Source organism: Micromys minutus (genome assembly GCF_963924665.1).
Source record: "Micromys minutus genome assembly, chromosome: 5".
Classification (NCBI taxonomy): Eukaryota; Metazoa; Chordata; class Mammalia; order Rodentia; family Muridae; genus Micromys; species Micromys minutus.
The window spans coordinates 76,721,839-76,734,809 of record NC_137974.1 but is presented as its reverse complement, the minus strand read 5'-3'; the positions used below and the strand labels follow the sequence as shown (position 1 = coordinate 76,734,809).

Genomic DNA, 12,971 nt, shown 5'->3' with positions numbered 1-12,971 from the left:
GTCAGCCTTGGCAAAGCTAGGCACATACATCGTGCAGGTGGCTCCAGGCTCTTGCCGAGATAGGGCTGCTCCTCGTTGTTCCTAATGAGAAGCATGGTGACAGTGACACTGCAGTGTGATGCAGTCTCCTTATCTTAGGTAAAGAGTAGGCTTGGATGAGGCCAGTGGGTCCTCGTGAACTCAACCCAATGAGGTTTTCTGCCTCCTGCGCCTTGGCTCTCATCCTCAAACAGATGAATTGGCTACCCCTGTCTTCATTTACAACATCCCAGCAGTCTTTAGCCCCGGGCTCAGGCAAGAATCCTCTCATCTCATCCCCTCTCCCCTCTTCCCTCTACCCCCCTCCCCACATGCCTAAGCTTGACCATCTCGACCCCAAACACAAGCCTCACACCAGAAAAAAAAGTAAATAAATAAATAAATAAATAAAAATGAAGATTCTGGTCCTTTGTTCTCCTGAACAAGGTTATATAGACGCAGCTTCTGAAGATTGTGAGCCCTTCCTGTAGGCAAGCCTGAGCCACGGCCAGCTTGGAAGCCCTCACTTCCGGTTATCCACAGGAAGTTCATGCCGGGTCAGAAGGCCATAGCAACATTCCGTGGTTCGAGAGAAGGAGCTGCAGGATTTCTGGGCGACAGCCACAGAGGCTGGGCACCAGGAGCCCAGAGTGGCTCAAGACCCCACTGAACCCTTGTGTGGCACTTGTTCTGGAGCCCTGGGGCACAGCCGCTGAGGCTGGCTGTCCGCAGATGCGCCGGCTTGGGTACCTAGCGTGGAGGGCTCCAACTTGAGCTGGTTCAGATCCAGGAAAAGATCATGACATCTCTGGTCTCGTGGGCTGGCTGAGGAGGAGAGGCCACGGGCAGCTGCTTCGTTGGGTTTGCTGCTTGCAGGACCCCAAGCCTGAGGCTTCCAGAAGAACCCATTGCCCTTATCCTGTCTGGGAGAATGGCTGTCCGGATGGATTTGCAGGGCTGCCACATGGGTCACACAGCCCACAAGCATGGGCCCTGGATCAAGCGCGCTTCCTCCATGCCCTGGTCTTAAGGGACCTTGAGAACACCTCAGGTTCCCAGGTGTCCCCAGTTCCTTCTGCGAGCTGAGGCAGGTGGCAGAGTTCACAGTTTTGCCATTCCTGGAAATGCTTGTCATGATCGCTTCAGAGGAGGACTGGCCTTCAGAGAAGTTTTGGGTTCCTTCCTCTAAAGAGCCATCTTTAGATGGAGTATTAATACCCCTTGCAGGCTCCACTTGGACCTCATGCTCTCTAACAAGCAAGTCTTTGGTTCCTGAATGTGCCCAAGGCTCCTGCTTACTGGGAGAAAAGCATGCCATGGCCTTACCCATATCTAAGGCCTGGTCTTCCCTGCCTTTCATGTCCACTAATGCTCCTCTGAGGACTTTATGGGGGTCAGGTGGGGCAGCGGGCTCCCTAAGGACAATGGCAGGGGTAGAGGCAGGGGTAGATGCAGGAGTAGAGGCGGTGGCCTGTGGGGTTCTGCGCAGCCAGTTGACAATGCCCATGGTAATGGCAAGTTCTGTGTCACAGAGCTTCAGCAAGCATTCCTTGCCCTTCCAGGTACTCTGTAGGAAGCCCTGGCTGAGCAAGTCAGGACCTGGCGCTGGAGCCAGGTTCTCCTCGGCTCCCACGCGGAAGCTGCATATGGACAACGGGGTCGCCAGGGCAGGCCCCGAGAGACTCTCAGAAACACAGTCATCATCCAGGATTGGGCCAACAGGAGCCTCGCTGGGGTCATAGAAGAGTTCGTAGAGGGCATCCCCGCTGTAGCTGTCCCTCGGGAAAGTGGCTGCAGGCGTGCCTGGGCTCGGAGCTTCCTTCTTCTCCTCCTCGAGGCCCGGTGAGAAGGAATCATAGTAACCTTCATCGCTTGTGGACACAGATTCCGGCTGTTCACTTTTGGGGGTACCTGTGTCTATGGAGCTGGCTTTGGAGCCACTGGGGGGACCCCTGCAAGGAAACAGGGGCAGTTCAGCTAACCCAGATGAGTCTAACCTGGGCTGGTCTGTGTCTGTTCCCTGGGGACTCATCAACCAGGGGCCCAACAGAGCACGCTGTTGCTGCTGCACAGAGCGATTCACATTGTCCCAGAACTTGGTGAAGTCTGATGCTTCATTCTGGGCAGGTGACATCAGCTGTTCCACACTACCTTGGGAGGGGCCACAGGGAGTCTTGCTGTCTAGAGCCTGAGGTGAATGGGCTGGGCTCTCTGGGCCGTCTTTCAGCTCCACAGATGGCACAGAGCTCCCATCTGCAAAGATCTCCCCACAACCTGTAAGTGAATCGAAGCTTTTCAGTGAGGTCACATCCTCACACAGGGCGCTGCAGAGGTCAAAGGGTGAGTCATGTAGAAACTCACTGTCAGACAGGTCCTGGCATAGGCTGTCCAGCCCCAGCCCCTCACCCATGGAGAGGAAGGGCTTACCTTGCTGCGCTGGGACCCCGGGGGGTGAGAGGTTATTCACCTTGGCTGAGAGCGAGGCCAAGTTCTCAGTCTTGCTCCTACGCATGTGAAATAGGTTTCGAAAGCACTTCTTGGACTTCTTCAGGGAAATCCTTTTTCTTGGGATGCTCTTAGCCACCGCTGGCACGAAGGGCATCTGGGGCACAAAGTGGCGGTAGTCAATCATACGCTGACCTCCTGGGGTCTCTGGGAAGCTTGTGCTACCTACCATTTGCCCTGTGGGGGCTGCTACCTTCACAGCCCCTGGAACACTGTCATGAGTCTTACTCTTGCGCACCAACTTGAAAGTGGTTCCACAAAGGGGCACAGGACCCCCTTCAGGATCAGACAGTACCTCTTTGTTGGGGCACCGGCCATAGCCTTGAGCACAGGGACTTGTCTGGAAGCTCTTCTCACCAAAGGCTCTCTGCTGCTCTCCCAGGGAGAGTGACCAAGTGTCTGAGTCCTCCTTGGCTGGGGAGTCTATGAGTTTCTCGTGGGAAATCTGCACGCTAGATTTGATGAAGGTCTTTCCTCTCCTCAGCTCCATATTGGCAGTCTTCTAGCCACTGTGGAAGAAAGCAGAGAGCACATATTATCTATGATGGCTACTGTGTACGGTCAGCTTAACTGGATTTAGACTCATCATGAAAAAACTTCTTTTGTTGAGTCTGGGAGAGATGTTTTAAGATCAGGCCATTTGTGATGGAATGGCACACCCTAAATGTGAAGAACACACCATGGGCTGAGAGGCCCCAGGCTTAATGAAAACAGGGACAACACACTGGGAAGTAGCAGTCGACTCTTTCTGCTTTTTGATGGCGGATACAGGCTGGAGAGATGGCTCAGTGGTTAAGAGCACTGACTGCTCTTCCAGAGATCCTGAGTTCAATTCCCAGAAACCACATGGTGGCTCAAAACCATCTATATTGAGATCTGATGCCCTCTTCTGGTGTGTCTGAAGACAGCAACAGTGTACTGGTAATGAATAAATCTTTCATGGCAGATACGGTGTGACCAGATGCAGCCTCTTGCTCCTGGTACCAAGCTTTCTCCACCATCCCTCCAAACTGTGAGCCAAAACAGACCCATTGTTAAGTTGTTTATGGCATTGTTACTGCAACAAGGAAGGAAGCCAATGCCGTGTGCAATACTGTAAAGTCTGTGGGCCTTGAAAGGCCAGCCCGCCCCTGCTCACATGTCTTGCTGGACTCTATGGTTCTCCATGGAGAGGGGAAGAGAAAAGGGAAACAGGACACCACCTTTTACCTTTTCTAGTTCCCCCAAACACTATATGAGCTCTCCAGTCAATTCAGGTTCCCATTTCCAGGCCCAGGAATTCAACAATACTACCTTTATCTCTTACGTAGCTCTTTCTTCCCAAATAAAACACTCTCCAGGGCAGTGAGTAAGGGGAGGCTCCTTAACACATAGGAAATAAACAAATCCCACCATATCCTGAAATTGACAAGATTCACAATTCACAAGGTCTCTCTCTCTCTCTCTCTCTCTCTCTCTCTCTCTCTCTCTCTCTCTCTCTCTCTCTCTCTTCTGGTTATATAAGCAGTAACAACAATAACCAGCTGAGCTTCCTACATGTTGTGCAAACAGCCATGGAGTTGGCTCCTAAAAGTGACACCTTACTTACACTATTGTTAGTTACCTAACGGAGACACTGGTTCGAAAATTAGGCCACAGTGGAATAATTTATTTAGTCTGGCAAACAGATTTTTTGTTTCTCTCTCCCCAAGAAAAGTCATCTACCCTTACTATATTCTCAGGAGGAATATCTCAGCCTTCTGAGTATATGGAGTAGGGGACTCAAGTAGGCTGCCTCCCAGGCCTGAAGCAGTGGACCACTGTGGGAGAACCAGGCATCTGCTGGGGAAAGTAAGACTCAATCTGTACCGAGGCTCACAACCAAGGGGCAGCCAAGAATCTCACAGGGTTTGCAAAGTATGAGCCAGGGGAGGAAGGACTCTCACGGAAGCAAGGCACAGATGCTTTAGCAGCATGGCAGCACATGCCACAGAATATCATGAGGTAGGCAGCTGTTACTGACAGATGTTGCCTGGAGTCGGCCTAGAGATGGTTTCTGATGGCCAGGCTGAGTTTATTGCAGATGATGCTACAGTACATTGGGAGCCAGAGTGGTGTGTGGTGGCAGGAGTGCTAGTGACTTGATTGTTCTGTCATAGTTGAGCCTTACCTGGCTGGATCGCAGGTTCACAGAAGCACTTGAGTCTTCTGGTGAGTATGTGGAAGAGGGGCCATTAAGGGGGCTGGCCTCGCAGAATCGATGAGGAGAAAGGGACGGCAAGAGGCTGGCCAAAGAGACTGAGGCTGGAGTAAGAGGAATGCTGCTCTAGAAGTGGGACCTTAGGGTCTTCCAAAAAAAATGCCAGGCTTCAGTGGCCACATCAAAAGAGTACAGGGCGGGAGTCCTGACACTAAAGACCAAAGGGCTGGCATATGGGAGAAGAATCTGGTTTAGAACATGCTACCCTCAGGGTAAATATGTAGAACCAGAGGACCCCAGCAAGAAATGGCAAAACCAGCACATGGTTGGAGAGCCTTCTGAGCTTCCCCAGCAGAAACGCTCTCTGCCTGTGGCCTGAAGGTCAGCCTCTGTCTATCTGGCTAGAGATACTGAGGCTGAGGTCTTTCACTTTCTGGAACTGCTCTGTGCTCATCACCTACACTTGTTCACCCCCCACCCCACCCCCCACCTCTGAAGGGAGCTGCAGCAGGCTCAAGGCCAGCAGATATCCAGCCCTGCAAACTGCCACCAAAGAAGCCTCCTGGTTGTCGCTAGATGGCAGTATGAAAGCCATCTGGCAGTCGGGGCTGGCCAGAGTCCCTGAAGTGTCTCTGCATGCAGCCCCGAATGGGTAGGGGCCTGCCTTAGCTCTGCTGGCAAAGCCAGCATCACAGGGACTCATAGGCAAGCAGACTGAGTTCCTGCCACCTGGTCGCACCTGTGGGTAGCACCTTCTCCTTTCCAAGTGACATCTGGCACTTCTGGCTCGGAGACAAGTAGCCTGCGTTGCTCAGGAAAGCCACAGAACCTAGGCTTGGCTCTCCCCCTGCTGGGCTCCGTTAGTCACAGCACACTAGCTCTTGGGCACAGTGCCTCAGGCACCATGGTGGCTTTTCAGCTTATTGGGAGATGGCAAGGGCTCAAGCCTTTTCCACCAGGATCCTGCAGATTTCTACTCAAAACATCCCACCCCACACATTCCTTTACAGGTTTGCTGGGCTCTGATGTGCTCGGCAAAGTGCTTGTTAGGCAGGGTCTGGTGTCAAGGGACTCAACTTAAGCGTTCCTAGCGCCCACCTAACCAAGCAGAAAGCTTGGCCTGTAAGCCTGCAAGGGACCAACCACTGTAATCCACACTTTACAAAGTGTAAGTTCATGGGCTGGAGAAACGACTTAGAGGTTAAGAGCACTTGCTGCTCTCTCAGAAGACCAGAATGTGGTTCCTAGCACCTACACTAGAGAGTTCACAATCACCTATAACTCCTAGCTGTGGGAGAAGGGGGTGCAGGTTTGACTGTCTCCTCTCCTCTTTGAGTGCCTGTACATACATGTACATACTCATACATGCACATACTCATACATGCACATACTCATACATGCACATACTCATACATGCACATACTCATACAAGAAAATAATTGGAAAATAAAATAGCTCCTTTTTTTTTTAATTTTTAGCTTCAGAAAAACCAGTAAACTGACTTGTTGGTGGTAAAGCTGGGACTTGAACCTGTGAACCAATGGTCAAGATCTCTACTTCAATTCCTCATCACTTAGTAGCCTAGGCTAGCCTTGAATTCTTCATGCTCCTGTCTCAGTCTCTAGAGTACCAGGATTACAGGTAATATGCTACCATATCCCACTAGAACTCTCTTTTGTGAGAAACCTAATTAATAAATGTGTTCTCATTAGGAATTTTGGGAAACACGATGAAGATAAAGACTTCAGGTTGTAAGACTAACACAACTTATAAAAATTATAATTGTTTATAATTTAGAAAAAAAATCACAGTTAAAAGCAGTGTGAATTTAAAGGAGATAATCGTTACAAGATATCTAGTTTATTCCTGCTTTTCGGTGTTTGGGAAGCAGCATACTTTAGTTACTGTATCCCTGGAAATAGTTTCATCCAGCCACAATAAAGATTGTTTTGCTGTGTGGAAAAATTTGCACCTATAAGAATCAAACTGTTTGGGCAGAGATCTCTTTCTGGGGGGGTGGGAAATAATACCCGTTTCCAATCCTCAGAGTGGTCAAGTGAGCTAAAAGTCAGGAAAGGGCAGAGAGTTCTGTTCTGAGCTTAGAGTGTGTCCTCCCAGGACGATGTTACAAAGGACTGCACTCTGTCATAATGATACAGCCAAGGCTGCCCGAGCTTCACTGCCACTGTGCGTGTAAGAAGACCGAGTAGCAAACTTCAAGATCACAGACCGGAGACCTCAGTCCCAGACAGTGGTCCCTCGCTTCAGTCGGTTTTCACACCCAAAACGTCTAATCTGGCCTGAGTCTTTTGGTATATGTCCTGTTACTTTGTCCAGCCTTCCTCTTTGGAAATGTGAGCCTTCTGTGCCCGATGGGAAGCTGACTGAGCAGTCACCTTCCACAACAGCTTTCAGAAGCAGAGAGGAATTTACATGAATGGACAGACACTAAACCAGCACTGCCTGAGGGCAGAGGCTAAATGTGTCTTGCTTCTCAGTCGGAAAAATGAACACTCTGTTTTATAACCCTGTGGCTAGCAGCCTGTCAGTGGAAACTCATGACAGGTCCTCCCAGCCAACACATGCTGCGTCTCTATCTCTTTCCAAAGGAAGTAGGTGGTGCCTCCCTTGTGGTCTGCAGAGATTAGCCAACACTTACACTTTATTCTAATGCTTGGTGTTGCTTTAGAACTAGATCTTCAAAGCCAAGGGCTTCAGCTGCAGCTGAGAATTATATACACTATTGCGTGTGTGTGCACATGTGTATATCTGTGCGTATGTGTATCGTATATGTGTCTGTGTGTGCATGTGTTGTGCATGCATATGTGTGTACACACATGTGTGAGTGTGTGTACATACATATATCTGTGTATATGGTGCGGGTCTACATGTGTGTGTATGCATGAGTGTGCACACATGCATGAGTGTGTGTGTGTGTATGAGAAAGAGAAAGAGGGGGGGAGTAGAGAGAGGGAGAGAGAGAGAGATCTGTGGGCATGGAGATCAGAAGTCAACTTCCAGAGCATTCATCCCTCAGGAACCATCACCCACTTGGCTTTTAAAACAGTCCCTCACTGGGACCTGGGCTTGCTGAGCAAGCTATGCTGACTAGACAGTGAGCCCCAAGGATCCACCTGTCTCCCTGTGTTTAGAGATTTCAAGTATATGCCACCATGACTGGATTTTTTTAATGTGACTCCTGGGGACTAAAACCAGCTCCTTGAACTCGCTTGAAATTTTAACCAAGATTGTATTATTGTTTGAATGCACGCGTGCGTGTGTGTGCGTGTGCATACAGTAAGGCACCATGATGCATTGCAAACAAGCTGCAATGGTCTGATCCCTCCTCCCCCTGTGAGGGTCCCAGGAATCCAACTCAGGTCATCAATCAGGCTTGGCAGCAAGTGCTTTTAACCCCACTGAGTCGTCTGAGAGCAAGTTCTCTACTGACCAAGTTATCTTCCCACTCTCTGTGGAAAGTCTCTGACCTCCAACTCTAGCTGACAGTTAAAGATGGCATTACGTACTTCAATGAAGTGTTTTCTATGTTTGAAACACCTTGACCGTATATTTCATCTGATGAGATTTCATGCATCTCAGATTCCTAAAAAGGATGCTGGTCTGAAAACTTTAGTTCCACAAATGCAATTCGTGCTAATAACTAAGATAGGCCCCAACTACACTAAGCAGCCTCTCCTGTCTAAGATGAGCCCTCACATGCCATAAGATCGGTACCCTTGCAGCCCACTCATTTAAAACCCACGGATGTGAAAGCCAGCAGAAGACCTTCAGTCAGAAGATACAAGAAGCATATTCTAGTCAGTGGCTACACCCTGCCAGGGTCCCCAGGGACAAGGAAAAGACACATTTAAATGTCTGACCACAGATGTAGTGATGACTAAACAAGCAATGGGAACAGGCCAGGTGATCAGCCAGGAAGCTATATCTGACCTAATGACTCTGGAATAGGTATGAGGAGCTACAGGTGAAGGTGGGAAATTGGGTCAAAAGAGGAGACTAGGGAGGGGGAGGGGGATGTAAATCGAAAACTACACCGGGGATCAGCAGAAAGGTGATCACAGAAACGAGACGTTCCATGCCTGCTTCTGACGCTCAGCAAACCAGGACAAGAGTTTGACCCCTCTATTTTTCCATGTAGTGACTAATTTTAGATCTAAGGTCCCCTCCCCCTTGGAATGTAATCCTGTACCGGCTTTAATTTTAGTGGGGGAGGGGGGTGATTTTACAGAGCAGAATTGAGACAAAAAACAAACAAACAAACAAAAAAAAAGCCCTCAAGTGACCACACAGCCAGTAGTTTTGGCATTTGAAATGCACGTCCCCCCTCCCCCGCCCCAAATCCTGGCAAGTCACAGCAGGCTGTTTACTGTGAAGAGGTGTCAGATTTAAAGAAGCAGCCCTAGGTGAGTTACCTTGCCCAGTGACTTCATTGGGCTTGGGATGAGGTAGCGAAAGCTAGGGGGCAGTAGTTTGTCTCCGTGGCAGTATGCCTTGTTGCTGGTGTGGTGAAGGCCCGAGTGAAATGGAAAAGCTCTCGTGTTCTGGGGTGGGGGCGGGGATGGTAATAAAGCAGAAATAGAAATCTGCAGTAAGAACCACCCACTCCCACACTAGGGAGACAATGGGCCCTTTGGGTGGAGGTCCTGGCCCACGGCCTCTGAGGGAACCCTACCAAGTGGACAGATGGACCACTATAATCTTACTCGCTCTTCCCCAGACCCCTCATCGCAGTGACAGGGCTTCTCCCATTCCCTAACCCAAACCTAACTCAGTCACTGCGCTCAGCCCCAGGCCCCGCGCATCCTCTCTGGGCGCCGCGGAGTGGAAGGAGTGCCCATCTAGGGTCCCTTCTCTCTCCCACCCCTCGCAGAAAGCACACTCAAACATTCCCCGGTCCCCCCTAGCTCCCGGTGAGGACTAGCGAGGCAAGGAGCAACGCAGCCTCTCGGGGCCTCAGCCACTTACCGCCGGGGCTGGGGAGTGTCGCAGGGCGCGGCCGTGCCCGAGCCAGGCAGCGAGTGCGCGCCCGAGCCTCGCGTCAGCACCACGGCCAGCTCCAGGTTCCGCGCCGCCGTGGGGGGCGGGCCTCCGGGCACCCGCGCGCACCACCAGCCCGGGCTCCGCCGCGCTTGGGAAGGCGGGGACCGGAGGACGCTGGCGAACAGCTAAGGAGCGAGGGGACTCAGCCGCCACTGCGCCGCCGCCGCCACCCAGAATTGCTGGCTTTGTTCTAGCTCTCTGCCCACCTAGCGGCTCCCATAATGCTGTGGGTTTTGCATCCCTAAACCCCTGTGGTCCCCTGTGATCCCCAGTCCGAGGCGTCCGGTGTACCCGGAGACTACAGGTGTGGGTGCCCCGCCCTCCTGCATCCCGAAGGTCCAGGGCCCGCTGACTCCAGCTCTCTCCAAATGACAGTGTCACACGCAGCCTCTCTAGCAAGTCCTACTGAAGATTCCGGATTCTAAGGCTTGAAAGAATGAGCAAGTCAATGTGAAGAGGCAAAGTGGGGGCATTCTAGGATCTTCCTTGTGTCCCCTTCTTGAAGCTGATTTCGTTATGATTTTATTCTTGGAAGAAAATCATAAAAGAGACATTTCCCTTCCACGGACTTACTGTGTGGTCTGCTGGTGCAATCCCCTGCCGCAGTCTTGAAGATCAAACAGAAGTGACCTGGGGAGCCCTTCCCGCAGAACTGAGGACAGGGCTCCCAGGCTGGTCCAGTGTCCAGGGCTGAGCTGGCGGGTGGGGATAAAGGGTGAAGAAACTCTGCTACCATTTAAGTGATCTCATCGCTCCCAGTAGAACCAAGGGTGGGAAGCTCAACTGCTTCTGTGGGAAGCGAAAGGCTGATCTCAACAGGGGGCTAGCCACAATGGTGAGTGAGCGCAAGACAAAGGACAGTTGCAGAGGAGTCAGGATTAGGCTGAGAACCAGGGAATAAGAGGCTGGTGACTGACAAAGGCCACGCCTTTTCTTGAGCCAGAAGTCACCCTCTCTGTCCTACATCTAAAGGCCCCAGCTCGCTAGGTATTTCCAACCTTTTGATCTGCAGCGCTTTGGTGAGCCATAACCAGTTGAAACTTCTCTATAATCAAGTCAACGGAGTTGAGAGGGACTCTCTGACAAGCTCTGCCAGCCAGGGAGATGATCCACTTCTAGGTGAGCTACATGGTTGAATCTTCTTTCTACGCAGTGACTAAGTTAACTACGGAAACCTCCCTGTGTGGATGTGTGCACATGCGCATGAGTTGCATATGCCTTGGAAGCCAAAGGTTGAACATCTGTTTCAATGGTTCTACTTTGCTTTTGTTTCTGGACAGGGTCTCTCGCTAACCCTGAACAGGAAGCTCATGCATTTAGCTGGTCTGGTTGGTCTCAATGACCAAGGGTTATTCTCTTGCCCAGCACTCCCCTGCCACACACACACACACACACCTGGCTTTCTGCATTAGAGCTGGGAATTGAACTCAGGTCCGTCTGCTTGTCTGTAAGCACTTTACTGACAGGACGGTCTCCCGAGCCATTTTAAGCTTGAGGTTTACATTTTAACTGGTTTCTTTAATCACGAAAGCTAAATAAGTAAATTCTTAAACAAAAAGTGAAGAAAATAAATGTTTATATAAAAATTAGTTCATACAAATGGGAAGCCATACAATATTACAGTTAAAAAAATCTTTCCAATTTCTTTAGTGCTCTGATAAGATTTTGAATTTTTGATGACAGTGAAGTAGGTGTGTATTTATTCCTAGGTAACAAGTTTTGTGTGTCATTAAAATGTCTGCACCTCTATGTAATTAGCACTAAAATATTATAAATAAGTTGACCTTCCACACTGAAATGGTTTTGTATCTATTTCAAAATGGTATTCCTAGACTGACAACATCCCGAGTGTCACCTGTTATCAAAGGGGGAGTCGAGATAATTAGCAATTAGAGAAATATAGAAACGTGAACAATAGTAATTGACACAATGGAATAACCTTGACTGAGTGTAATAATGCTATTTTTGGAATCTGTGCATGCAGAGACATAAAGAAATATGAGAAAATACATGGGAGTTTCAACTAATGGTTAGTACGGTGTTTAGTAACGTGCCTGAAAACACTGAAAGCAACATTTCAATTATCAGCAGTTCCCCGTGTTTGCTGAGCTGAGGTGAGCGCCATACTTCTCTGTAGGTATAAGAGTTTGTTTTAGAGTGCTGTTAGGAATTATCTTGCTCTAGAAAAGTGGTTGTGGTAAGCTCACCTTTAAGATCAGTGGCTTTACTGGCCCTGGTCAGCTGGTAAGGTTTCCAGTATAGACATGATCTTCCTTCTGTTGAGAGGGCAGATCTCTCAACAGTTGGTCAGCTGTTGGTTACCACCATGACATGAGGGCCACTATTACATCTTGAATGTTATCTTGTCATGCTGGCCATAGAAGAGGCATCACAGCTGGGGGGGTATTACTGACTGCCTCCCTCCCTTGGGAGTTTGCATGACACCTTTTGGTACTATGAAAGCTAGATCTTAAAAAGCAGGCCATCGGGTAAGATTTCAAACCTTCTGAGTTCCGTATTGAAGCACGTGGTATCTTCTAAAATAGAGACTTACCATCAAACTCTGGAAGGTGACCAAAAGCAATATCAGTAACCTATATTGTGATGGGAGTCACTTGGATTCCCCCAACCAACAACTTGAAAGGGAGTTTCTTACGTCTGATCGTAGGGGGTTATGAGATAGTCTATGGCTCTTTTGGGGAGCACTGTCAGGCCAACTGAGATAACTTCATTTAAGAAAAGAAAAATATCGGTGTTGAAGAAATGGCTCAGTGGTGAAGAGAGCTGACTACGCTTCCAGAGGTTCTGAGTTCAAATCCCAGCAACCACATGGTGGCTCACAACCATCTGTAATGGGATCTGATGCCCTCTTATGATGATGTGTCTGAAAACAGCTACAGTATACTCATATAAATAAAATAAATAATAAAATTTTAAAAAGAGAAAAGAAAAATATCAACAAAATGATTCCTAATGTTATTCTTACATACTCATAGACAGACACCTAGCCCAACCTTCCTCCTAGAGATCCTTCCAATGGCAGCTGATGGGACCATATGCAGAAATATCCACACCCAAAGATTAGGTGGGGAGAGATCCCAAATTGGAGATCTTCACTGGGTCCCTCCCTCTACTTGGAGCTCTGGAACCCCATGGAAGAAGGATAGGAAGAACTGTAGGAGCCAAGGTGTCCAGGACTCCAGGAGAA

At 49.4% G+C, this 12,971-nt stretch overlaps 1 protein-coding gene across 1 annotated transcript; it reads right to left on the bottom strand.

Moving 5' to 3' along the window:
- Nucleotides 1-673: 673 nt before the first annotated feature.
- Nucleotides 674-3,013, bottom strand: AMER3 (APC membrane recruitment protein 3; the record flags this gene model as incomplete). Its single annotated transcript, XM_080917547.1, has 1 exon — nt 674-3,013. One exon carries the CDS (start codon nt 3,011-3,013, stop codon nt 674-676), a length of 2,340 nt encoding a protein of 779 aa, XP_080773673.1.
- Nucleotides 3,014-12,971: the final 9,958 nt, after the last annotated feature.